Source organism: Petaurus breviceps, unplaced genomic scaffold, assembly GCF_028583685.1.
Source record: "Petaurus breviceps papuanus isolate PSGF00001 unplaced genomic scaffold, PetGlider_PUasm1.0 171, whole genome shotgun sequence".
Classification (NCBI taxonomy): Eukaryota; Metazoa; Chordata; class Mammalia; order Diprotodontia; family Petauridae; genus Petaurus; species Petaurus breviceps.
Genome location: NW_027185754.1, coordinates 18,841,482 through 18,869,242, shown reverse-complemented (window position 1 = coordinate 18,869,242; position 27,761 = coordinate 18,841,482). Strand labels below are relative to the sequence as shown.

Below are 27,761 nucleotides of genomic sequence, written 5' to 3'. Positions count from 1 at the left end.
AAAATAGAGCCTCTTAAGCTAAAAATCATTTATGTATCATTGGATCATTAAGAATGACTGACCATAGCCGTGTGATCTTGGGCAAGTTACTTAACCCCAACTGCCCTCCAAAAAGCAAAAAAAAAAGAATGGCTGACCAGGAAGACCCAGGAAGACTTATGTGAACTGAGGTAAGTGAAATAAGTAGAACCAGGCAAACAACATACACTTCAACAATGACAAAATTTGTCCCAGCACCCCTTCCCCCCAACCAGAAAACCATTCCATATAATGAATAATATTTTAAAGGAAAACAAAGAGAAAGGAGAGGGGAAAACAGTCAGCAAAATTGATTAATACACCAAAATTTTGCTTACTCTAGTCTTTTTGACAAGTTATCAATAATCTTTTTCACACACTCACCTACTGCCAAACTGAAGCTTTTTACTAAAATGACATTCAGAATATTACATGAAAATGAGACATAAAGAAGATTAGACATTTAAAAGTGTATTCACTGATTCAGTTTTTACCAAGTTCCCCTGAAATGGATGAAATGAAATACTTCATTACCAGCAGCTAGGTGAGAAGAGTGCTGGGGCTGGAATAAGGAAGACCTGAGTTGAAATCTGACCTCAGGAACAGACTAGATGTATGACCCTGGGCAAGTCACTTCACTTCTGTCTGCCTCAGCATCCTCAACAAGGAAAATAACACCAACATCCCAGGGCTGTTGTTGGGATCAAATGAAATAATAATTGCAAAGTACTTAGCACACTATAGGCACTTAATAAATGCCTATAGTCTCTCCCTAAACAGTAAACAAATGCTACTCTGTTTTCTTAAAAGAGAAAAACAGGAAAAAATAAAGTGACCTGCATTTTCATCTAAACTCCAAATCTGTTCTATGCACCTCCACTTCCCATTAGGCCACTGCATGCTAAATGTACTGCAGAGGGTTAGACTAACATTTATCAACAGAATTCACTTATTGTCCCTGATCTATAAATGGCATAAATTATATTGCTACTTGTACTATTGTGAGAAACCACAGGACTTTGACATATTGACTATAAAGATTTCCATTTCCTCATCTGTAACATTAGGGTAGATGACTACAGATGGCCTCAAGGTCCCTTACAGCTCTAAGAGCTATGATCCTATGAATGGATTTTTCTCTAGTGCTTTTCAGATACAAGCACTTTAAATATATTATCTTCTTATGTGATTTTCCACAACAACCCAGGGAGGAGCATGTTAAAAGGTTGGTTTTTTTGTTTTGGTTTGGGATTTGTTCTTTTGGGGAGGTAGGGGGGAGAGGGACCAGACCTATGATTTCATTGGTGCAAGAAACTTCTGGTGAGGAAAATCCCTTTACCAATGCTTAATGGCAACTTCATTGCAACTTACAGGCTTAAAAAGAATTATCTAGAGCACTACAAAGTTAAGTGTCTTACAGAGGGTCACACAGCTGCTATGTGTCAGAACTGGGATTACAGTCACCTAGTGTCTGATAAACCCAAAGACCCAAGCCTTTGGATAAGAACTCACTGTCTGACAGAAACTGCTGGGAAAACTGGAAAACAATAGGGCACAAACTAGGTATAGGGCCACATCTAACACCATACACCAAGATATGGTCAAAGCGGGTAATGGATACATGAGTGACAATATAATAATGTCTAATGTGAAAGTATTTGCAGATCCTAAACTTGATTGTATGCCATCATGGGGGCGGGGAGAGGGGAGGGAGGGAGAAAAAATCTGAAACTAGGGGGTGGCTAGGTGGTGCAATGAATAGAGCACTGGCCCTGGAGTCAGGAGGACTTGGGTTCAGATCTGGCCTCAGACACTTAACACAAAAAAACTAGCCGTGTGACCTTGGACAAGTCACTTAACCCCAACTGCCCGCCAAAAAGCAAAAAAAGAAAAGAAGAGAAAATCTGAAACTCAAGGAATTGTGGATCTGAATCTTGGAAACTAAAAATAAACAAATTAATAAAGACCAAAAAATGTACTTTTTTTAAAAAAAGTGACAACATAAGCAAATAAGAAGAGGAAGGAGTAGTCTACTAGTCAGATCTATTGAGAAGGGAAGGATTCATGACCAAACAAGAGATAAAGAGCAGTACAAAATGTAAAGTAGATCATTTTGATTATATTAAATTAAAAGGCTTTGGCATAAACAAAACCAATGCAACCAAGATGAGAAGCAAAGCAGAAAACTGGAAAACAATCTTTACAGCAAGTATCTCTGATAAAGGCCTCATTTCTGAAATACATAGAGAACTAAGTCAAATTTATAAGAATACAAGCCTTTCCCCAACTGATAAATGGTCAAAGGATATGAATAGGCAGTTTACAGATGAAGAAATCAAAGTTAAATACAGGCATATGAAGAAATGTCTAAATCACTTATGATTAGAGAAATGCAAAATAAAACAACTCTGGGGTACCACCTCATATCTATCAGACTGACTAGTATGAAAAAAAAGGAAAATAAAAGTTGGAAAAAATGTGGGAAATGAGTGACAGGGCTGGGATTTAAACCCAAGCCTTCTAGAAGATTCTAAGTCCTATACTATTTCTCAGTACAGAGATTTAAGAATACTATACTATTTTCCCCTTCAAAACTCTTTTCACACCTGACTTTTATATATTTTTTATTTTAAAGGCTGATAGTTTTAAACACTTAAGATCTTAGTACTCAATATCTTTAAAAGATGAAAAGTAAAGGCCAAGTTGTTTTTCCTTGAAAAGATCTTGAAGGCTATAAAATAAGTGTTATGATCATGTGGAATAGAAAAATTTCTCTGATCTTGAGGCAGCTAGATGGTGAAGTGAGTAGAGCACCAGCCTTGGAGTCAGGAAGACCTGAGTTCAAATCTGGCCTCAGACACTTGACACTTACTAGCTGTGTGACCTTGGGTAAGTCACTTAACCCCAACTGCTTTGCCTCCCCCCTCCAAAAAAAAAAGAAAATTATGGATATTTTGCTATTTTTAGATTTCATTAATACAATGGGAATTTTATTTTTAGATTTGAAAGAATACTAACACAAGGTCTGCTTGCTTTATTAAAGAGAGTTAACTTATTTTGTTAAGATAGTAATAACTAACATATTAACACTTTTAAAAAGTTCTTTATATCTCACCTGATCTTTATAACAACTACTTGAGATTGGTTTTATTATTAGTCCTATTTTATAGATGAGGAAACAGGCTGTGAGAGGTTAAGTGACTTGCCCAGGGTCACAAAGCTAATATCTGAGACAAGATTTGAACATAAATCTTCCTGACTCCAAGTCTCAGCTGCCTCACAAGATCAGATTCAGAGTCAGAAAGGACCTCAAAGGTCATCTCCTCCAACCCTCCCATTTTATAAATTAGGAATATAAGCCCAGTGGGGCACACAGACAAGAGATAAAAGCTGAACTCAGGTCTTCTGACTCCAGAGCCTGTGGCTCTTTTTCATGTATCATACTTTCTCCATGAAAAATTAATTTTAACAGCTTTAATACAGACTCCTTGGCACCACAGAAAGGCAATCAAACACCCTACATTTTGGCTCTAACACTGACTCCTTCCTCTATATTCTTTGTTCCAGCCACACTGGACAATAGGCCATCTCTAATTTCCTGCCCTCTCCACACCTGTGCATGTGTACGAACAATTCCTGGCCTGGAGCAGTCTTCTCCTCCTCTCCTTTGGCTGATCTGACCACCGTAGCCCAGCTTAGGGGCCATTTTCTCTATGAAGCCTTCACTGATCTCAGTTGAAAGTGGTCCAGCTCTCTTCCTTTGTTCATGGATCACATTCTACTTTGTTAATATACTTTTCGGGCTATATCATCTTTCTTTCTGCCTGTTTCACCCCACAAGATTAACTGTAGTCTCCCCAAGGGCAGGAATAACAAGGCTTTTTTCATGTTCATATCACTGTAGCTTAGTATGGTGTTTTGCACATAACAGGTATTTCATAACCGTTTATTGAACTGAACTGAAATTCAGAAGAAAAAATTTAATTTAATTTAAAAAAGGAAAATTAAAAAAAAGAAATTCAGAAGTAAGAGAATGTTTATTATTTCTGAAGCTAATACGTTTACCTAGGATTCTCAACTTACTAGGGCAGAACACAGGAGGGAGCCGTGGGCCAAATTCTTCTCTCTCATCCATCTGCATCTTCTGTAAAGTAACAGGAGGCACCGATTCATTCACCACCACTGCACTGACTGGATAAAATGAGTGTATTTTAATTTTTAAAAAAGAAACACCTTAGGAAAAAAAAATTTACTTCTATCAAATTGTCTTCTATCACAAAGTAATGATGCAATTTAGCTAAAAATTAATCACAGTGTACAAGTTAATAACCCTATTTTCTTTCCTATATTTTCGGAGAAAAAAGGACTGACATTTGCAACATTTTGTATTTATGTGGAACTTTTCTATATAAAGTCTGTCAAAAGATTAAATTTACATACTTAGATTAATAAACATAATAAATATTGTCATTAAAAGATTTTTAACACACAAAAACTATACAGAAGGGATCATAAAACCCATATAGTCTTAGAATATATTTTTTCTATAGAAAAAAACTAACAAACATATTACATTAGACCTCAGTATAGTTTTTCAAAGATCCAAACTTGAATTTGCAAATATGAGGACCTAAGAAATCAAGTGAACTTTCATTTTTCATGGCTATTATTTACTTATGATGTTTGCACTGCCGCAGTTCTACATCACTATGATTGAATACACAAATCAAATGAAATATGGGTTAAGTGGTTTTCAAACTTTAAAGTGTTCCATGTCAATTAGTAGGATTGTGAGAAAATTCTGCTTCTTTGGTATAAAGTTGACAATAATTTAGTTCATGCTTGTGAAATAAAGAATTTTGAAGTTGCGCTTATGTTCACCTTGCTTGACAATTCTTCATACAACCAGCAACTTGCAGAAACCAAAAAGTAGTGAATCTACAAAAATCTGCCCCCACAAAGAAACAATGAGGAACAAAATAATCTCGAAAATCGTATCCATAACAGAAGCCTAGCTAATTAGCTATTATGGACATGTATATATAGAAAGAAATTAATACTGAAGTGTCAATATCTGTCAACATATGTTGATTTGTTTTTGTTTAAAGTGCTATGTGCTATCTCTGGCAGCAAAGAACTAAAAGTAAAGCAGATGCTCTTCGACAGTAGAATGACTAAACAATTCTGATGAATGTAGAGAAACACTATGACACGTTAAGAAATACTGACTGAAATACACAGTGAGGCATGGAAAAACGGATATGGGCGAAAAGAAGTACAATGTAAATTTAAACTGAACAACATGTAATTATAATGACTAATTTTGGCCCCAAAGAAAAGAGATGAGCATGCAGCTCCCCTCTCTTCCTTGCAGAGGGTTGGTGGCCTGGATGTGGAACACTGTACAACTCAACTATTTACTGCCTGGTTTTGCCAAACTGCTTTTTTTCCTTTTCCTTTCTTTCTTTTTATTTATCATAAAGAAAGTCTCTCTGGGTAGGGATGTATTGAGAAATGAAGTGATATAGAACAAAAAAATATTAATAAAATGTTTTAAAGAAAAATTGTAAGCAAGCTAAATGTATAATAAATCATTTAAAATTCAAATACATATCTGTAAAGTGAATGTACATGTGCGTAGCCCTACATATTTCACAGACAAAAGCTCACAAAGTCCCAAGGACCTGACTTAATTAATTATAAAAATTTCAAAAAATAATTCCTTTTTAGCTATCAAAATTTCCATTGGTTTAAATCTTTCTGCAAACTATTTGTGTTAGCACCTCCACAGATAAGGGTGAAACAAAAGATGGTAATAATCAATTATCATGGCTATCCTAAAAATACACCAGATACTAGCATTAGAGAGAAATAAGAAACAGTCCTTGTGTAGTAGTGATAACATAACCTATGAAGCCTAGTCAAGGCACAATTATTGCTGCTTAAATTAAATCAGTTAGGTAATTAAACAAAGAATTATCTTTGATTGTAAAGTATCCTAATCTGCAACTCTGCAGGTAAAGCAAATAGTTTTTCTAGAAATACTGTCATTTTCTGCATTAATTACAAAAGTTTTAAATAAAGATAACAAATACCTTGTATATCAGATGATATTTCTACCAAATCACTTGGCTTTGGAATTTTAGGATCTGATCCTCCGGGATCAGCTTGATTGTCTTCATTTTCACTTTCATCTTCTTCAGAGGAAGAAGATTTTTCATCAGAAGAACTGGCAAAGATAGCTTTAAATAAATCCATGGATGGTCTGCTACCTTCTTCATTCTTCTGATCTGCACTTTCATTTTCCACCTGAATATGATACAGTAAGGACAGTGCAGAGAGAAACAGAAAAAAGGAGATATCAAAATATTTAAGGAGAGAAAAAAAAAGGATTAAATGCACAGAACATTCAATAAGCATGTGTATACATATGCTGAGTATGTATACACATAAGCTGAGACCCTGGAGGCTAGGAGCAGTACCAAATTACCCTTTCAGAATAGGGTCCAGTCAAGAGGAGCTGAAGCCTTGAATTAGGGAGGTTGTAGTGTGGGTAAAAAGAAAGGGATATAAGAGATGCTGAAGAGATAGAATCAATAAGACCTGCCAAATTGGACTTGACAAATGAGCCAGAGTAAAAAGTAAAAAATGACTCGTATGGTCACATCATGAACAAATTACAAGAGGAAGGAAGAAATTATCTAGCAGACCTATGAATAGAGGAAGAATTCAAGATCAAACAAGAGAAAGAAAGGATATTTTGATTACATAAAATTAAAAAGTTTCTGTACAAATAAAACCAATATAGTTAAGATTAGAAAGGAAAGAGGTTACTGGGGAAAATCTCTATAGACGGTTTCTTTAATAAAGGTCTTATTTCTAAAATAATGAACTGATTTAAATGTCTAGGAATAAAAGCTATACCTCAACTGATAAATAACCAAACATACGAACAAGCAGTTTTCTTTTTTTTTTTTTAACGCAATTTACTTTTATTATCTGTTCTGAATTCTCTCCCTCCCAGGTCTGCCCCCCTTTCCCCCTTACTTATTGAGAAAGCAAAAAAAAAAAAAAAACCCAAAACCTGTTACAAATATGGATAGCAAAGCAAAACTAATTCCCATATTAACCATTTTAAAAAACCCTTTAATCTACACTTTGATCTCATTACCTCTCTGTGTGGAGGTGGATAGGATATTTCATCATGAGTACTCTGGTATTATAGTTGGTTCCACTGTGTTGAGCAGAAGTTCCTAAGTCTTTCAAAGTTGTTCATCTTCACCCTATTATTGTTACTGTATACATTATTCTCCTGGTTCAGCTTACTTCACTTTGAAACAGTTCCTACAAGTCATTCCAGGTTATTCAAAATCATTCCCTTCAACATTTCATTTTTTTTTTTGCTTTTTTGGAGAGCAATTGGGGTTAAATGACTTGCCCAAAGTCACACAGCTAATAAGTGTGTCAAGTGTCTGAGGCTGGATTTGAACTCAGGTCCTCCTAACTCCAGGGCTGGTGCTCTATTCACTGTGCCACCTAGCCAGCCCCACCTTCAACCATTTCTTACAGTGCAGTGGCATTCCATCACATACATATACCATAACTTGTTCAGCTACTCCACAACTGATAGGCACCCCCTCATTTTTCAAAGCTTTGAGACAATGAAAAGAGCTCCTATAAATATTTCTGTACACACAGGTCATTTTCCTTTCTTTGTTCTTTTTGAGGAATAGACTACTTAGTTGTGGTATTGCTGGATCAAAGGGTATGTACAGTTTAATAGATTTTTGACCATGTGAACAGGCAGTTTTCAAAGGAAGAAATCTAGTCACATTTCACTAGTCATAAGAAAAAAATACTACAAAATATATTTTGCATGACTACACATGTATAATCTATATCAAACTGCTTGCCTTCTCAAGGAGGGGAAAAAAGAGGAAGGGAGAGAATTTGGAACTCAAAATTTTTAAAAACAAATGTTATAAAATTTGTTTTTATATGTAATTGGAAAATAGAATAAAATATAAAAATTTTCCCCAAAAATGTTTCAAATGACTGATAAATAGAAAAATTAAAATTAAACTAACAGTGAAGTTCTACCTCACCCTATCAGACTGACAAAGCTAACAAAAAGATAAAATGACAAATGTTAGAAAGAGCTACAGGAAAACAGACTCATGAAATGATGCACTATTGGTAAAGCTGTTAAATGATCCAACCACTCTGGAAAGCAATTTGTAACTATGTCAAAAAAGTTACTGTTTCTATATAGTCTTTGATCCAATATTTTCCCTGCTAGGCCAATCCCTAAAAAGACCAAATAAAGAGAAAAAGGACCAAGATGTACAACAGTATTCATAGTAGCTCATTTTGTAGGAACTAAGGAAATACCCTGCCACTGAAGAATGGCTAAACAAATTATGTTATATAAATTTAGTATCATTGTGCCATAAGAAATGACAAAAGGGAGGATTTCAGAGAAACCTGGAAAGATATGTATGAATTGATGCAGAGTAAAGAGAACAGAATTGAGAGAAGAATTTATACAATAATAGTAGCAATGTAAAAGCAAACATCTCATAGACTTAAAAACTCTGATCAAAGCCAATGACCAGCCAGGATTCCAAAGGCACAAGGAAGAAGGGGGCTACCTATACGTGCTGACAGAAAGATGAGGGGTTCAAAATGCAGAATGAGACACACATTTTTGAACATGGCTAATACAGAAACTTGTTTTGCTTGACTATGTATATTTGCTGGAAGGATTTCTTCCCTTCTTTCTCTGGGGGATTAAAGGAGGCAGGGGTATAGACAATAAATGCTTGTTAATTGAAAAAATGTTAATAATGTTAAAAAAATTTAATACCTCTTAGGTTGTAAACATGAAAGACTAGAAGAAAAATATCTTCTATAGAAGAAGGGAAGTTTAGAGAAAGGGTGAGCTGAGAATTTAAGTCAATAATTTTGTTTCAATGTTTAATACAGGCAGAGTTATACATAGTACTGCTCTACTACATTAAGATGAATTTAAATCATTTCTCTAACACTATTAAAAAATACTGCTTAGATTCTAGGACTCAATAACTCACTCGGTAAGTAAGAGTAACTAACAAGTACAGAAATCATTATAATGGAGAAAAATAATGGTCTCAGCATAAATATGAGAACATGACAAAAACAGCAGTCTCATCTATACCTTAGTTGAAGATGATTCCACTGTACTCCCTTCAGCATTATTTACCAATGGTCTCAGCTGTTTCTGAATTTCCACTTCTGATCTAGCCATACTTAGAAACTCACTAATAGAATCTTCTTTCTTCTCCTCTTGGTCAGGTATATCCCACCTAGATGGCTTTCTTGGTTCTAAAAATTGATTGATACCAACAATAATAGTCATACAAATGAAATTCTCCATCACAAAGATCACTTATTGCTCCTTATTCACTATTATACGGAACCTGATTTATAAATTTCTGAGCAATTCTAATGAAGTGTGCAAGCAATTTGTTTTCTTAATGAATAACATTCCATAATTGGCCACATATGAAGACAGTGACTATTTATTATGATATTAATCAAATGATATTCTACTCACTGTTTCGACTGTGATTCTGTTGTGCCCTTTCATTTGATACTTGAGTTGTGGTTACTGTTGTGGGCTCAGCTATTGTTAAAAAGTTAAATACTGAATACTTATCACGTTTAACTTTTGGTAATCCAACTATAGTTGAACTAAAAGGAAGAAAAGGATGAATTTTAATTAATACCAGTTTTCAAATAAATTATTCTTTAAAAACGTCAATTCTTTTTATTTTTTCCTAATAGTCCTACAAAGAGCTGTATTAGTTAAAGTACTTCAAAATTTTAAAGAACCACTTTTAATTGAATTTTTTAAATATTCATTTGTAGGGTACAAGAGAAGTATCTTCCAAAAGCTGGGCAGCTTGAAAACTACAAGTTGATGATCTTATATATTTTTTTGTTTGTTTTTTTTGGAGGGGGGAAGGCAAGGCAGTTGGGGTTAAGTAACTTGCCCAAGGTCACACAGCTAGTGTGTCAAGTGTCTAAGGCCGGATTTGAACTCAGGTCCTCCTGACTCCAGGGCCAGTGCTCTATTCACTGTGCCACATAGCTGCTCCTTATCTTATATATTTAAAAGAAAAAAATCCAAACTGTACATAATAGAAATCTGAAGTTTCATGTACAATCCTTTTTTTAATTCTACTTTATATATTTATTTTTTAATTCTACTTTATATATGCAAATGCTTAAGTCCAGAATAAAAATTAAAATTAATTTTAAAAGGAGTATTTCCTAATCATAAATGCCTATATTTAAGTATTAAAGACATTACCAGTGAAAACTTAATACAAATGTATGACAATTTTTGGGTTAATTGTATACCTTTTCTTAAAATGCTGGTAACTAAATGCAAAGGACTACATTGCTGTGGGAGGATAAAAGCATATAAATAACATTCAGTTTAAACTGCATAAAGAACATAAAAGATGATGTTAAAAGATTGATTTATAGGTAATACTGAAAATTCGTTAATCTCTAAGACTACTAGTAACAGGCGGTTAAGGGTTTATAAACATTTAAATATAAAGACAAACATTATCCTTACTTTGGTAATATGAAAAATCTGTGCTGATGGAAAAATCTACCTTTAACCTTACTATCATATTAACAACTTACTCTGGGTAAGGATCAGGAATATTAAATCTTTTACAAAGCAGTTTTTCAGGGTGCCACTCAAATTTATCTCTTGTGAGCTTTCCAAACATCTTCATCTTCACAGCAGATAGTTTGTCATCAACATCATTCTGTAAAAATCCAAGCGTTTTATTTTCTCTCTGCCTTTGCACTGTCTTCCCCACCTGGAACACTCCCCCTTGTCACCACTGCCTCTTGAAATTCTTGGTTTGCCTCAAAACTCAGCTCATACACCATCTTCTACATGAAGTCTTTTCTGATACCCCTAGCCACTAGTGCCTTCTCCTCCCACAGCTGCCCTGTATCAATCTCGTATGTATTCATATGTACTTCTATGCCCAAAACAAGGAGACACTTAACCCTTGCTAACTGATTGAATGACTGTAAAAACCTTATCTAATCAACTGAAGACAAAAAGAGGAAGGATTCTTTCAAGAAATCCATTTAAATAAAATAGATCTTTTTATATTTCTATAATGCATTTGATGATTTACCATTTCACTTTATGACATTTAACAGTTTCAGTGTGGGAACCCTTTGAACAATGTAGATCAATAACTCACTTGTAACAGAGAGCGTCTTCTAGAGTTGCCTAGACCTCATCCCCCTCTGACTGACAACAATGACAAAAGAAGAAAATAACAAATTCTTAAGCAGCTGCAGCAAAACTGGCACACTAACAGATTCTTAGTGGAACTGTGATTGGTTCAGTCATTTTGGAAAATAATTTGGAACTATACCCCGAAACATGCAAATTGTGCATATCTTTTAACTCAACTCTATTACTACAAGGCTTTTGCCCCAAAGGAAAAAAGTCAAAAGGGACTTATATGCACAAAATGATCATAGCTCTTTTAAAAAACTGAAAAACAAGAGGCTGCCCTCCATTTGCAGAATGGCCAAACAAATTATGGCAAATGAATATAATGGATAACTATTATACCATAAAAAATGACAAAATGGACAACTTCAAAGGAAAATGGAAAGAAATGGAGAGATTGCTGTGAAGTGATACAAAGTAAAGGGGGCAGAACTAGGAGAATAATTTATAATACAACATTATGAAGAAAAACAACTCTCAAAGACTTTAGAACTCTGATCAATGCAATGGTTAACCAACAGTCCAAATGACTACAGATGAAACACGTCACTTACCTCCTGCCAGAGAGATGGTGGACTTAAAACATAGAAAGAGACAAACATTTTTTGGTGGGAAAGGGGGGAGGGCAATAAACACTACAGGAATTTGTTTTGCTGGTTTTATTTTTGAGGGTGATTTTTGTTGTTTGTTCTTGCTCAACTGGTAGGAGGAATGAACGGCAGGAGGGATATTTATAAATGCATGTAATAAAAATACACAAATTTCTTTTTAAAACAGCAAAAAGAAAAGCGCCCAAAGAACTGAAAGGTTAAGTAATTTGACTTCACCCAGCTGGTGTGTCAGAGGCTGGACTAGAAGCCAGACCTTTCTCACTCCAACACTAGCCCCTTTATCCACTACGTCACACTGCCATATTACTTATGAGATTTAAAATATTTTCCTAGTATTTTATAAATTAAAAATTTACAATTGGCAAACCTCTTGGTCTCGAGGAACTTCTACTTGGTCTGTGTCATCTTCCTGTTTGGCATGAGTAAATCTGGAGGACAGTGACGAACTGGAGGGCTTGTACAGCACAGCTGCTCGCACAAATTCATCCCGTTCTCGTCCTCGTTCCCATTCAGTCATCCTGGGATCTAAACAACTTTCCAAAGCATCTATTGCATAGGACAGAAGAAATAATTTCATCATAAAAAACAAAGGGTCTTCCACATGCACCAAAATATTTACAGCAGCACTTTTTGCATTGGCAAAGAACTAGAAACAAAGCCAATGCCCATTGATCAGGGAATGGTTAAACAAGCTGTAGTGTAAGAATATTACTGTGCTTATTCGAAGACTAATTTTGATAGGTTTAGTTCTTCTCAGCAATGCAAGGACCTAAAATAACTCCAAGGGGCTCATGATGGAAAATTATATCCACATCCAGAGAAAGAAATATGCAATCTGAATGTAGATCGAAGCATACTCTGCTTTTTTTGTTGTTTTGTTCTGTTTTGTTTTTTCTTTCTCGTGGTTCCTCTTCTTTGTTCTAATTCTTCTATAGAATAGGACTAACGTGAAAATATGCTTAATGAAAGTGTATATGTAGAGCCTATATTGGATTGCATGCCGTATTGGTGAGGGGGGAGGGAAGGGACAGGGAGAAAAACTTATCAAAGTGAATGTTGAAAACTAAAAATAAATATTTTTTTAAAGAAGAATATTACTATGCTAAAAGACTTGGCAAATATGACAAATGGGAAAATTTATATAAACTGATGCAAAATGAGGCTAAAAAGAAGCAGGAAAGTAATTTTCTCAGATGTATGTAATGTATCTCAGAGACAGGGAACCTGAGCTTCAAGGACACATATGGTCAAGTGCATCCCTGTGACTGAATCCAAACTTCACTTGAAGACCTAGAGGACTACATATGGCTTCGAAGCTGTAGGCCCCCAACCTTGCTGTATACCAACAAAAAAATTTATTTTTAAAAAGGGCCTTAATGAAAATATTTAGTTTATAAGATGATCGCCTAATATTTGAAATAATTTATGTCAATGAATAAAATCAAACTGTACATTCTTGATTTTTCTAACCAGAAACATAAAATTTTTACTACAGCAATGTTAAAAAAGCTCTAATTTTAGATTAGCTTAGGAAAAGTAATAAAACAGTACTGATTTCTCTCTCACCATGTCAATCAGTTAATTATGCTGTATTTACTAAGGAAAACATTCATTAAAAATGTAAAAAAAAACCAAACTGGTCACCACTGTTAAGTGTTCAGAATTTTTTTTTTTAATTAGAATCCTTAGGAACCCAAACATAGCCATCTGACTTTTCAGCCTATTGGCCTCTTTGATATAGCAAATGGCTTTTAAATAAATGTATTAATAGTTAATGCCTTTTGTGTAACAAGATAGCAAAGAAATCTATAAAGGAGCTTCATCCTTCATTTCTAACATATTTGAAGGTACTCAAAAAGCAAAAACTACCCATGTTCACTGGTGGTCTGTACATAATCAATTACTGGGACACATGCACTTAAAGAAGATGAAAAATGATGCTTAAATCGTTTTCATTAAATTTAAAAATTTCCCCCTCTCTCTTGAATTTGGATAATTAATCAGTATCACTGCTCCACGTCTCTTGCTCTTTCAATGCTTCCCAATTCCATGGCTTTTCCCAAGTCTGTTTCTTTGTAACTGCATTCCAGGTTCCCCTACCACAAGCCTGGCTCTTAGCTACAACAATAGGATTCCACAAGGCCTTGAGGGACCCAAAATGCTTACACACAAGTTAAACTTTACTCAAAGATAAAGTGGACTCAGCACCACCAAAATAAAAGACAAGACTTTTCGATTTAGACATATGAAAATTCACCCCCACCCCACCCCCAGCAGCCTAGAAAGACCAAAAAAGGTATGGTAAAATAAGATTCCCAGATTACCTTTCTCCCCTTGTTTAATATTGCCTAAATACTTCTCATATCGCTTTTGTTTTTCTGGATCTTTTGCAAAAGGTCTGAAATCACTGGATCTTCCTGCAGTTACATTCCCACTCAATATCATCTTCTGTGTGTATGGAACATCATTTGGAGAATCTGGCTGAAATCTACTATTCCTAGCTTTTGGTACCAAAGCCTCTGCCTTTATTTCAGCTGCTTTAACTTCAGTTGCCCATTTCATTTCATTTATTCTTTCTTTATCTTTCTGGGATAAAAACTCTAAAACAGATGTCATTGAACCTAAATAAAAACAGAAAGAGTTGAGAAGTATTAAATGTTTGTGCCTTTCTATGCTTTATTGTGCATTTTTAATACCTTAAAATTAATAAATTTTATATCTTAAATTATTTTTTTTTAAGGAAGTTAAAGCCTTTCATGTATATTATCTAATTTTTTCCCATACTATCCCTTTGAATGAGACACAGGTCAGGTGCTGACACTCAAATTTCAGAAATGGCAAATTTAGAGATAGTAAACAACTGCAGTTAAATAATTCAATGTTCATTATACAAGTTAATAACAGAAAACGGACTCTTTCAGTCATCTTACACCTAGTCAATGATGTCCCATATTTGACGGGCCAGTACTTCAATATGCCTCCATGACACAGGCTACAATTCATCAGCCTGCATCAATGACAAAACCTACATAGCAGGCACAAGATAATATTCCAAAGTAGATCTTTGTATCATAATCTATACAGTATTTTCCCCAACACCAGCTTCTGGACTACCCTTCTAAGGAGTAGAGAAGAATAATGACTTTCAGTCTTAGAAATGTTATTTTCAATCTAAGCAAATGAAGAAAAAATGGTATTATCACCTTTCTCAATTATTAGTAATTTTTAGATAATTAAGAACTGTCCTGAAAAATCTGCTAATGATGAGTAGTATAAGTCTGAGAAAAAGATGGATGGTAAAGTCAACAAACTATCATTAAATAAAGGAATATAAATATATTATCATTATTAGCTGTATATTTATTTGGTTATTTGGCAGTCAATTCTAATATATGGCATAACAATGCTATTAAAATACTTTTCTTTTAACTTATAAAAAATAGAAAATTATGTCTAGATATCCAATGGGTAAAAAAGAACCTACTTAAATAAGTTACATGATGTTCACTGAAATGGTTTTGTTTTACATACCTTGAATAGGAGTTTCTCCAAGCATTTCTCCCCTCTTAGATGCATTTAACTGATACCTGCTTTGTTTTGACATGTCACTTAATATTTTCCCAGTTGATTCTGATAGTGCTTGACATAAATGAGAATTTTCTGAGGTCGAAGTTATCACAGGTCTGAAATAATGAACTGGTCTGTAATCCTTTGGCAATTCAGGTGGTGGGTAAATCTTTTAAAATAAATAGAAAATATATGTTACAAAAACAAACTAACAAAAAACTCCTTCATATCCTAGCTTTCATCCCAGGTAGTTAACGTAAATAGGAATGCTACATTTAACTTTTAAAACTGTAATCACAAATCTACAGTGAGTACCTATATAGGATTTGGGGACCCTGTTTAGAACATACTAGTTATAAAAACTACTATGCTTATAAAAATGAAAGTATTTGTTAAAGAACCACACAGACAACTCAATTATTCCTAATCCTTCAGTTTTTATTGCTCCCTAGTCTCCACTAAATATATTGCTGGAATGAATGTTCTATATAAAATGTATTAGTCCCTGGGACCACTGCAAAGCTATCTCACTGAAATCTATAATTATTTGAAAGAGTTCAGTTAAATGATCCATAGTGGCAGCTGTAGCACTGTGGATAGAGCTCTGGAATCAGGAAAACCTGAATTTAAATTTGGCCTCAAATACTTACTAGGTGTGTGACCCTGGGCAAGTCACTTAAACCTCCGTTTGCCTCAGTTTCTTCAACTGTAAAATGGGAATAATAATAGCACCTACCTCCCACAGTTGTTTCGAGGATCAAATAAGATAATATTTGTAAAAGCACTTAACACAGTGCCTGCCATGGAGTAGGTACTATATAAATGTTTATTCCCTTCCCCTGGTAGAGAAATAAAGTGTAGGAAAAATGCATATTATCTAGGTTATTGAACAGAGTTAGACAGAAAACACACTGAGTTAGATCACCAATACATAGAGAGTTCCTGGAATCCTTAAGAATTTATTCTTGGATCTTCTTCTGGAATGCAACAGAGTAGGAGAGGCCTTCTCCTTCGCTACCACCCACCTTCTCCAACACAAAAGATCAGTAATGGTACCACAAAAACACACAACAATGGAAGAAATGCTTACATTCTGCCTGAAAAGGGAATTCAAGGGCCATGTTCCTGATCCCCAACCACCTATGCAGAAGGGTGGGTATTTTGAATTTCCTAAGCAACATGATCTCAGCATCTAGTCTTCTAGCAGAAAAGGAAAATTTCCTGGGCAGCACCAGGTTCGCAGTTGCTTTATGGGTAACTAGGCTTCAATATTTTCTGAGCTTGAGAGTTAGGAAACTAGACTTTCTAGAAAGACTTCCTGATACAACATAATCTTTGGAGAAAGAAGACAATTCACATGGCTCCTGCCCAGTGTTCAATTGGGAGAGCAAAACCAATTAGTTATTTCAATAAGGAAAATTCAGTCAAAAAGAACTGCTCAGCAAGTTTCAAAACATGTTTACTTTTTGGGAATAATCCCAACCACAAGACTAAGAGTCTTGACGAGACTATGTAAGAATCTGTGACAAAGGACTCCTGGGAATGAAAAAGGATTGCCCTAACAGCAACTCCAAGTTCAGTTCCCTTTTGGGGGTAAAGGAAGTTATGAGTAAATGAAGTCAGTGAGGTCTTTCAGTGTTTCACATTTCTTATTTGTTCAAAGGTTCTAGTGAGATCTTGGGGTCAAATTAAGACTGTCCTATAACCAATAACCATATTGCACAATGAGTGCCTATACAGGATTTGGGGACCCTGTTTAGAACATGCTAAAAATACACACTATGCCATTGTGATCATCATCATCACCACCATCACCACTGTCAACAAAATAACAACTAGCATTTATATAGTACTTTAATGTTTCAAAGAACTTTACTAATGTTACCTCATTTGATCCTCACAACAGCCCTGCAGGATAGGTATTATTATTATCCCCATTTTATGGATCATGAAACTAAGACCAAGAGAGGTGACTTGTCCAGGGTTACACAGCTAGGAAATATATTGAGCAGGATTTAAACTCAGTTCTTCATGACTCCAAATCCAGCATTGTATCTATGATGCCACCTAGCTGCCCTTACCTAAATTTTATTTTAGAGGCTTTTCTAGAGTAATCCAAGATAGGGGCAACAAGCCAAAGGAAGAAAAACTGAGCCTTTGGAACCAACCTCCCAGGTTCAAATGAACCTAAAGTCTTTGGGCAGCCCTGGGTCACAAGTTATATATGCATGCTGTTTCTTCAAACAGAAGGTGAGCTCCTTGGATAGGGACTGTTTTATTGTTGACTGATTACCTTACTGGATGAGTGCAACAGAATGATAATAAACTGAGCTCTGAATTATGGAGGAATAAGTCAAGCTGGACTTCATTGGAGAAACTGTGCCGTGCTCTCAATGTTTCTAAGCTTCTTACTATAGTGAAAGTCAGACATTTTAAACACCAATATTTTCCTTGTGATGATCTGTGGTTACAAATCTTTTTTTTTTTTTTTTTGCTTTTTGGAGGGCAACTGGCATTAAGTAACTTGCCCAAGGTTACACAGTTAGTTTTTTTGTGTGCGTGTTAAGTGTCTGAGGCCAGAACAGAACTTGGGTCCTCCTGACTCTGGGGCCAGCGCTTTACTCACTGCGCCACCTAGCCGCCTCTTGTGGTAACAAATCTTCACACAAAATCCAAAAGATAATGACAAGACACCAAGTAGTTGTGAATAAGTTGTGGTATAGTACCAAGGATAACTTGTTTGCAAGAAATGACACAGAAAATATATCTGCCAGCTAAAGAAGTGAGCCAGTCAAATAACAAGAATGAGAGACAGTGGATAGATAGTTTAGAAATGGCTATCTTGGTATCTACAGTATATTTTCCCTTGCTCCACCATCCTACCCCCCAACCAGGGAGCCAGAATACTGAGAAAATATTCTATGGAGTATTTATAGAAGGATACCGACAAAAAATATACAGTATGCTAAGTGATGTCTGGATCGTAACCTGTACTAGTGGGAAGAACATAAAGCAATGAGATGAGATGATATGCACACCTATCCTGTTTGTAATTTGGCTCATAAGTTTCCATGGGCAAGAAAATGCTAGATTTAGGGCTTATTTTTAATTCCAATAAGATGAGTTTACTATGTTTAACTATGTTTGACTTTTATTCACTTTCTTCTTAAATTTAAAATGCAGTTTCTTTAAAAATCTCAGTTATATATTTGGGCTATACTTGGATTAGTCTCATCTGCTATTCTATAGATGACATATATTTGGACTGTGACATAAATCAAGGCTAAAATAACTAAACCCAAATTTTAATTACTTTTCTGATAATACTTTAACTTCAAATTTTAATGTCGTTTTATTTTCATCTGAGGTATTTCATATAAATAACTGAATTTAACTCCCTACTTCAAAATACAAAACCGAAATTCAGATATTTATGATACTCAGAATTCTCTATACCAATAGATACCAATGTATTAATAAAGGCACAACAAATTAACTGAAATGCTTAATTTATAAAACAAATATAAAAGGATAATTTAAAAATATTAATCATTCTTCTTTGCCTGAACACATATATAATTGTAAAGAGTCTGCATTTATCCTACTTCTCTTCCCACAAGATTTCATGCTACTTAGAAGGTGAATCATGTCAAATCTAAACTTTAAAACTAGCAAAGTTTTAAAACTATATAACCTAAATAGGTAGTTGATAAAAGGATAGTGTTATTATCACCAATTGATAATTTAATTTCTCTGGTACCTCTCTTTTATCTAAGTTCTTAGAGAGTTTAAAAATTGAACTGTAAGTAGGGAGGGTAAAGAGAACTGAAGCTGACCTCACAAGGTATTGAGACCCTACTACTGAAGGTCTTCAAGTCCAATGATCATTTATCAGGAATGTTATAAAGTGGATTTGATTCATGCTTCAATTAGGAGGTTGAACTAGATGATCTCTGAGGGCTGTTCCAATTTTAGTTATCTTCATAATTCCTTTGTTCTAGTAACCAATGAATACCCAATCTATTGAACTGTTAAAGTAAAGTCAATTAATTTAACTCATGCTTCACCTACCTTCTGTCCAATTCTGTTCACCAGAAAAATTTACCTAAACTCACAAACCCCTTAGGTTTGTGAGCATTTCCTCTATATGATTTGAATCAATTCTTTTCATTCATTTCCTCTTTCATCACACGGGAGTTCTGTTTTTCTTATGGACTAGAAATATAATTTATTACCACCCACAGGAAAGCCTCACCCCTTACTTGAATACTAAATATGAATAAAAGGCATTTATTTATTAAGAATTTACTATGTGTAAAAAAGTATACCAAGTGCTGAGGGTGAAAATACAAAAGACCTAAAGATGAGACAACACATATAAGAAGGTGCTGGCCAGGGAAAGGTGTTTTGATCTGGGAAGTCTATAACTGATCCTACAGATAACAGGGAATCACTAGTGTTTACTGAATAAGAAACTGATGTGGTCAGACCTTCACCTTAGGAAAATCACTTTGGCAACAATGTGTAGAATAGACTGGAGTGGAGAGAGAGGCTTAAAGTTGGAAAACCAAATAGGAGACTATCACAACAGCCCACGTGAGAGATGATGACGACCTGAAGCAGGGTGGTGGTTATAACATAAGTGGAAAGAAAATAACATATCTAAAGAGATGTGGAGGCAGAAATGGCAAGACTGGGCAAATGACAGGATATGTGTGGTGAGTGAAGGTGGTTCCAAAGTTGCAAACTTGGGTGACTAGGATAGTAGTATTCTCAATGGTAAAATAAAAGTTAGAAAGAGAAGTCTATTGAGGGAAAAGATAATGAATTCTATATATGAGATGTTGAGTTTGAGCTGCCTACAGACATCCAACTTAAAGAGTCTAATAGGAAGCTGATGATGTAAGACCAGAACTCAGGAAGAGTTTAGGAAGAGATATTAGAGAGAGACAAATAGATCTAAGAGTCCATGGCAATGATAATTAAACCCATGAAGCTGATAAGATCACCAAGTGAGAGAGTATAGGGAGAAGAAAAAGGACCAAATCAGAGCCTCAGAGTGCACCTACAGTTAGTAGGAATGACATGGATGATGAATGAGCGAAAGAGACTGAGACGAACAGAAGCAGGAGGAGAACCATGTAGTATCATGAACTCATGATTAGTAGTGGTTCCAGATGAATAATAATTGAACATTACTTCCCTCCTAGTAGAAACAGCAAGATTCCCTGATAAAAAAAAAAAACAACCAAGACTAGAGGTTATAGGGGGATGGCTAGCTGGCACAGTGAATAGAGCACTGGCCCTGGAGTCAGGAGGACCTGAGTTCAAATCCAGCCTCAGACACTTAACACAAAAAGTAGTTGTGTGACCTTGGGCAAGTCACTTAACCCCAATCGCCCTCTAAAAAAGCAAAATAAAACAAAACAAAAAAAAAGACTAGAGGTTATATGTACTAGGTAAGCCAAACCACTGCCATCACCTCAACTACCACCTCCCCTTAGACTCTAGAGAAATCAGGTCGGGACTGGACACAAGAGCCCCAGGACTAGCAATGGCTCCCTGACTACCAACCTTTCTTCCAGTCTGGTTCCTACAGTCACCCAAAGTGGGCAACTCTTGTGGTTATGTAAGCTGTCAAATGCCTCTGCAAGTGCTACAGACCTTACTCTCCCAGAGGCCATAGCTACTCTAGACAGAAGAAAGAAAGAAGTCACTGGCATGGTCAAAAAGTTAAACATCAGAGAGGAAATGGTTTTTATCATTGGGCATTTCTAACATGCAGCTGAACCTTCCCATAAGTATAGTATTTCCTTATTAGAATGTGAGCTTCTTGATTTTCTATTTTTAACCTAAAGAATTTTGGACTACGGGTCAGGATGACACATGCTATATCAATAACAATTGCTATATTAAATAGTTTTAACTACTTTGTTCTTTTCGGTTATATAAGAGAGGATACTATGGAGAGACTGATAAAGTAACTGCTGTAAAAGACAATATGAATCACTAAAACATTTTTTAAGAGTCAGTTTCATTCTGGGGGGATGTCATTTGGCACCTGCCCTGTCTAGCACCTTCAAAATCTCGTCTTTAAAGTATCTAAGATATACAGCAATCTACAATCTTCGGATTCTTTCATTTTTGAATGCCAAACTATATTTTACAATGTATTTTTCACCACTCTCCTCGAAGACTACCTTCACACTCCATTCTCCTATTAGCAAGAAAAGCATTTAACCAAGGCTAACTCACCTGTCTACTCACTTGAGGTAATAAAGGAGTAGGCTGTAAATTTAAAAGCTAAGAGAACAGTCTTGTTCAGGACTGGCCAGGAAATGAATCAGATTTCCTTTTCTTCAGACTCCTTGCTTCACAATTGGAAGGATGGAGTTTGAGCATAGCCCTTTTCACTTCCTGCTATAACTACAGACAAGTCCCTTCACTTCTCTGAAAGTCACTTCCTTTATCTGTAAAATGGGGATAATATCTATAAGAGGGACCATCAGGTTTTGAGAGGGTTAAATGAGATATGTCAGAAATGATTATGTGGCCCCTAAAATTAAATCAAAATGAAGTTCTGGTTTATTTCTAAAATATTTCTCCTTGAATGAGAGGCATCATCAAGACACGGGAGAGAGTGCGCCTTGGGCTAGAATCTTACCTTTGACACCTACTTGCCATATGAGCCTGGGAAAATCATTTAACTTCTAGATGCACTAGGAAACTCCCTAAGGCTATATAAATTAGTCACTTAGAGTTACCTCATATCAATGAAATCACAGGTCCTATCCCTATCCCTTGTCTTTCAATAGAAAGAAGCAACCACATTAGTAATGTTTCAAAATACTTGGAGTTTTTATTAAAGGCAAGTAATTAGTTGCTTTAATTATGAAGAATGTCTGTGGTTTTCTGACTGTAATATAGGATGTAATTTCACTAAATGATGACTCATTGATTTACTACAAACAAGTTTGAATCTACTATTTTCTGAAAATGTGAAGGGATTTGAGGATTTTTTCCAACTCTTTTTCCAACAATCTTCCCCTATAGTCTAAATCAGGGGGTCTGAGGACTAAAACTGTTTTTTAACATTTTTTTCCAACAGTTTTACTGTATTTAAAATAAAAAATGTTTTATTGTATTTTAAAATGTAAAAACCATTCTTAGTTCACTCAGCATTACAAAAATAGGCAGCCTTAAAAAAAAGAAGCAGCAGGCCTTTTCCTGTGAGCTATAGTTTGCCAACCCTTGGTCTACATTAGAACAGAATAAATTTTAAAAGAAAAACTAATAAGGAAAAAAAAATCTGCTTACTTGCTTAGAAGATAAAGGTTTAGATGCCAGGGAAAAACCATCCAAAATTTTCCCAACATACCGTATATCTTTTTCTGATCCTGCAAAGTAAATGTTATTAATTTTAGAAATAAACTATACTATATACAATAGTGTACCTTCTGTTAAAATTATGCATCATTTAAAAATAAGATAAAGATTTGTATGATAATTAAAGTTACAAAAGAAGTAGAACATAAATCCATCTGTCACACCTTTGTTTACTTAGCGCCTGGGTAGCACAGCCCTACACCACCCTAATTTAAGTACATTATTCAGAATACAGGTCTATATTTCTACATAGTTGAAAGGTCAACCAAAACAATGATGTGTTAAAACTTAGAATATTTGGTTCATAAAGTATTAGCTTCTATAAGTAAATAAGCACCTAAAAATATGCTGTGAATAAGAGATCTAGCAATCAAGAGCACAAGAGCTGAGTTAGAAAAAAAAAAGAGTAACTATCACTTTGCGATAGTCAATGCTAAAAATAGGTTTAAAAAAAAAGCCAACATAGAGACGACCCTAGGAGTTTCCTAGCAACTATCCAAAGACAGTGTAATAAAACCAAAACCTCCCACAAGCTAAGCATAGGAAAGAATAAAAGGTACTTTTATCTTCTCAAACAAAGTTCTAACAAGATAATGACAAAGAATTTAGTTATATTCTTTGCGTTGAAGGCACTATAAACACTTCAAACATTTATATGTGAATATAAACACAAAGGTTCACAGAATCATAGATTTCAAGTTAGAAAGAACCTAAAGGGATATCTAATCCAACTCCATTCCCTGGATGAAGAAACTGAGGCCCAGAGAAGTTAAATGACTTGTCCAAAGTCACCAGGTGAATCTGAACCCACACTGGGACACAAGTCAATGTTCTCCAAACTGTACCATGCTGTCTCCCTTTGATTAGAAGGCATTATAAACATTCCAAATGTTCACATGTATACAATGTATATATAAACTCATATGAGTTGTCCTAAAACAAAGATTCTTTTTTTTTTTTTGCTTTTTGGAGGGCAAATGGGGTTAAGTGACACGGCTAGTAATTGTGTCAAGTGTCTGAAGCTGGATTTGAACTCCGGTCCTCCTGACTCCAGGGACGGTGCTGTATTCATTGCGCCACCTAGCTGCCCCTAAAACAAGGTTTCTTAACCTGGAGTCCATGGATCCCAAAGATGTCTATCGATAGATTTCAGGGGAAAAATGAATATAGGTGGGGGGGGGAAATCTTTATTTTCACTAACCTTTGGATTCCTTTGTAATTCTGTGTGTTTTGTTTTATACAATTAAAACACTATTCTGAAAAGGAGGCCATGAGCTTCACTAGACTGCCAAAGGAGTACATGATAGGAAATAAGTTAAGGAGTCCTGTTAGAAAATATCCTTTCATTAGGGGCTAAGACTATAAGTTAAAAACTAGGAAAACTTGTTATTTTTAATAAATCATTTCAAAAGCTTCCATAAGATAGCTACATTTATTCAAAATAATCTGAAGACATTTATTAGAATTAAACTACATATGGAATCCAGCTCCTCACCTTTTATCACCTATAATCCCAATCCTGACATTTGGTTTCCAAACTACATTTTTATGATTAATAAAAGAATTACCATTTTCTTTACCTTGATACTAAATATCTATACTTAAGTTGTTATCTCTTAACAATTACCTTTCCCACTTTTATACTGCTTGGGTGCTGTCCAACCATAGAGTCCATCCCCAGGTTCTTCATCCTTCAAAATGGTATCATACTTAGATAATGCTTCTGTTGCATAGATGTCATCATCTTCTTCTTCCAAAGCACCTACACCAAAAGCCTTAAAAGAAAAAAGATTTACAGATGAATGAATGAGACATGAGACATGCCTATACTGAAAGATGAAATATAATTTTAAATATTTAATTGCAGATATTTTATTAAGTAAGAGACTTAAACACTGCAGGGATATAAACAGGAGCCACTGAATCATTTACACACACACACACACACTCTCTCTCTCCCTCTCCCCAAACTCCTAGCAAACTATGGACCAGTTGGCAAAGGCAAAGGAGGAATAGGAGATACACAACCCATAGAGCTAGAAGGCCACAATTCTCAATTCAGAGTTTGAAAGATGCCCCCCATCAATATCAGAAAAGTAATCTTACAATGCAAGGTTAGAGCACAGTTAAGAGATGAAGAACCAAAAAGGTATAAACAAGAGACATTTTTCCTGTCCTTCACAAGGCCAGTTTGACTATAAGAAACAGAACCCCAAGCTAACTGTGACCATTCCACACCATCAAGTGCTGGATTACAACCCTTAACCTAGGCACCCCTAAAACTAGGGAATGGTTTGAGTGTTGTGAAGTATCTAGCTATTACTAACTTTGCACAATTCACTGCCTCCACTTTAGTATTCACTATGGCCAAGACCCTGGGTAGCTCCCAGCACAGCTTAGTCCACAAAACTTCCATATGACACAAAGAAACATCATTACAGACACAGGAAATGTTGAAACATATCCAGGAGCCCCAAACCCCTGCAGCTGTACTGCCCTGCTACAAGAAAATGTCTCACTAGACTTTCTCCCTAAGCACTTTCAAGGACCATAAACTCAGCAATCCCAGCACAATGAGCCAGCCTAGAACACAAGTCCTGTTTCTTCTTGTCAGACATGGTATCTGCCTGTTGCAGGCAGCTCCAATATGAAAGGAATCTGGTATCCTCTATCAGGACTCCTGGAGGCCACTGTTGCCTTGCTGTTCCGTCACAGCACAACTATTCTGTGCCTTCCTAATTGTAGTAACACAGAGATTACAGAAAAGATGGGTGTGATAAAAATACCCACCTAGCTAATAGAAGAATAATCAAGAAATGATAAACATATCATTTATTAATTGTCTACCATCGCAAAGTCATAAAAAGTATATAGGCTGCTGAAAAACTTGTTAAAATCTCTTGACAGTATTGAGAAGACTTGTGATTGGCAATGGCAGATTATTTTTAAAGGGAACAACTTGTCCCCTTCCCTTCAGTATTAGAAGTGAGCCAGTATACTGGCTGTCTTTTATTTTAGAAATGAGGAAGCTAAGGTAACCACTAAATTGCATCCACATTTGTTTCGATTTTGACAACAGAGTTGTTCTTTTGTCATTAACAAGTCTGTCTAAAGCATTTCATAAATCTACCTTATATGTCTACATATCAAAAAAAACATTACAGTGAGAATGAGATCAATTCTGTTCTGAATTTTTTTTGAATGTAAAATTATATTCTCAGCAAAAGTAAGTATAATGAAGCAGTCATCTCTAGTAAAGACATATATATGTTAAGCACATTAAGGAAAGTATATTCATTTGCCATGACTGAATATTTATAAACTAGTAATGCATTAACCTGTCCTGAAATTCCAAGTTTTCTTCCTTTATTTGGTCTAATGCTTCCAAGAAGACTGCTGGTCCCCTCAGACACATCACTGAAAAGATTAAAGTGCTCCCCTGAAATTCCAAATAATGCTTTCTGTGGATCTAGGCCCTTATAGGCAAGTCCATGAACATTGTCTTTAGGAGTGAAATCCACCGGAGTTGTATCTTTGGGTGCAAAGGTCACATTATCTGGCAGATAGTCATCATCATCATCCTGCAAAAAATATTTAAAGAAGTAAGGTGAATCAATATATAGTAAGCCTGAGACCATAGATATAATCATTTTTAAAAATTATAAGGGCTTTATTAAATGACTGTATTAGATCTATGACAAATGACTAAATAATTATGCTTCAAACAGTAAACACTAAATACATACTAAGGTGCAGAATACTGTGAATATGAAATTATTATTATTTTTAATAACCTAACTCACTCCAAATCTTATCTCATTAGTGAAGATATCAATACATATATATCACTTTAAGATTTACAAAATATTTTCCTAATAGTCCTGTGAAGCAGGTAAAACAAGCATTCCCACACACTTTACAGATGAGGACACTGAGGCTCAGAGGGGTTAAGTAACACCGTCAGTGTGAAACCAGGATTTGAACCCAAGTTTCACAAAGACTCCAAGTCTAATATTATTTCTACTTGACCATGATGCCTATATGACAGACCCTGTTCTTAAGGATTTTATACCCTTAATTTAGTATACCAGACTGTAAATTTACTACCTTCTGAGAATGTGAAATAATTATTTTAATGTTTAATGTACTGGAATTTCACTCTACTTAAAGTTGCTTGAAATAACTGGATTATTTGATTGAAAGTCTTTTAACATCCTATATATGTGGCTGTAATAGAATTGGCTGGTATCAGCCTAGATCTTTCAGGTCTCTTAAACCCCCACTCTTCACTAAAAATTCCAAGATTCTAGGATTTGAAGTACTCAAGGTTCTTAAGTACTAATAAGAAAATGTTCTGGAACACAAGTTATAGTCACCATTTAATAGCTCAAGAAAAGATGCACATTAATCTGGAAGAAAAGTACAGAATGGATTAGAAAGACTCTAAAGGTGAAACCAATTATAGCATTCTAAATGTCAGGTTATCTAGGCACTTGTACTGAAAAGGAAAGATATATTTAATTGAGATTGTAAAGGAAGAATCAAGAGAACTTGGTGACTGACTAGTTATGAAATGAGAGAGGAATTGAAGATTACTCCAAGGTTTCAAACCAGATGCCTAAGTGAATCCGATGCCACTAACAGAAATGGGGGGGAAATAGTCAACTCAGAAGCTGGGTAAGGTAAAAAAAAAGAGACAGCAAATTTGGTACTTCTTAATGTTGAATTTGAAGTTCCAGGAGAACATTTAGATAAAAATATCCAGGTGTTAGAAATGTGAGACTGAAATGTTCCTTATCTTGCTCTGTACTCTCCCACAGTGCTATCACCTATCCCCTAGGAACCTCAATATAAACTACTTA

At 35.2% G+C, this 27,761-nt stretch overlaps 1 protein-coding gene across 1 annotated transcript in view; it reads right to left on the bottom strand.

Annotated features, from left to right (window-relative positions):
- The window catches only part of GPATCH1 (G-patch domain containing 1), a 50,967-nt gene that overhangs the window by 6,000 nt on the left and 17,206 nt on the right, over positions 1-27,761 (bottom strand). Inside the window, exons 7-17 of the mRNA XM_069082630.1 lie at positions 26,238-26,480; positions 24,527-24,674; positions 22,831-22,910; positions 15,478-15,682; positions 14,271-14,567; positions 12,314-12,492; positions 10,717-10,844; positions 9,614-9,750; positions 9,215-9,381; positions 6,114-6,327; positions 4,102-4,209 (exon numbers count right to left, since the gene is read on the bottom strand). Of these exons, the coding sequence (XP_068938731.1) occupies positions 4,102-4,209; positions 6,114-6,327; positions 9,215-9,381; positions 9,614-9,750; positions 10,717-10,844; positions 12,314-12,492; positions 14,271-14,567; positions 15,478-15,682; positions 22,831-22,910; positions 24,527-24,674; positions 26,238-26,480 (1,906 nt within the window). The remainder of the gene's footprint in view (positions 1-4,101; positions 4,210-6,113; positions 6,328-9,214; positions 9,382-9,613; positions 9,751-10,716; positions 10,845-12,313; positions 12,493-14,270; positions 14,568-15,477; positions 15,683-22,830; positions 22,911-24,526; positions 24,675-26,237; positions 26,481-27,761) is intronic.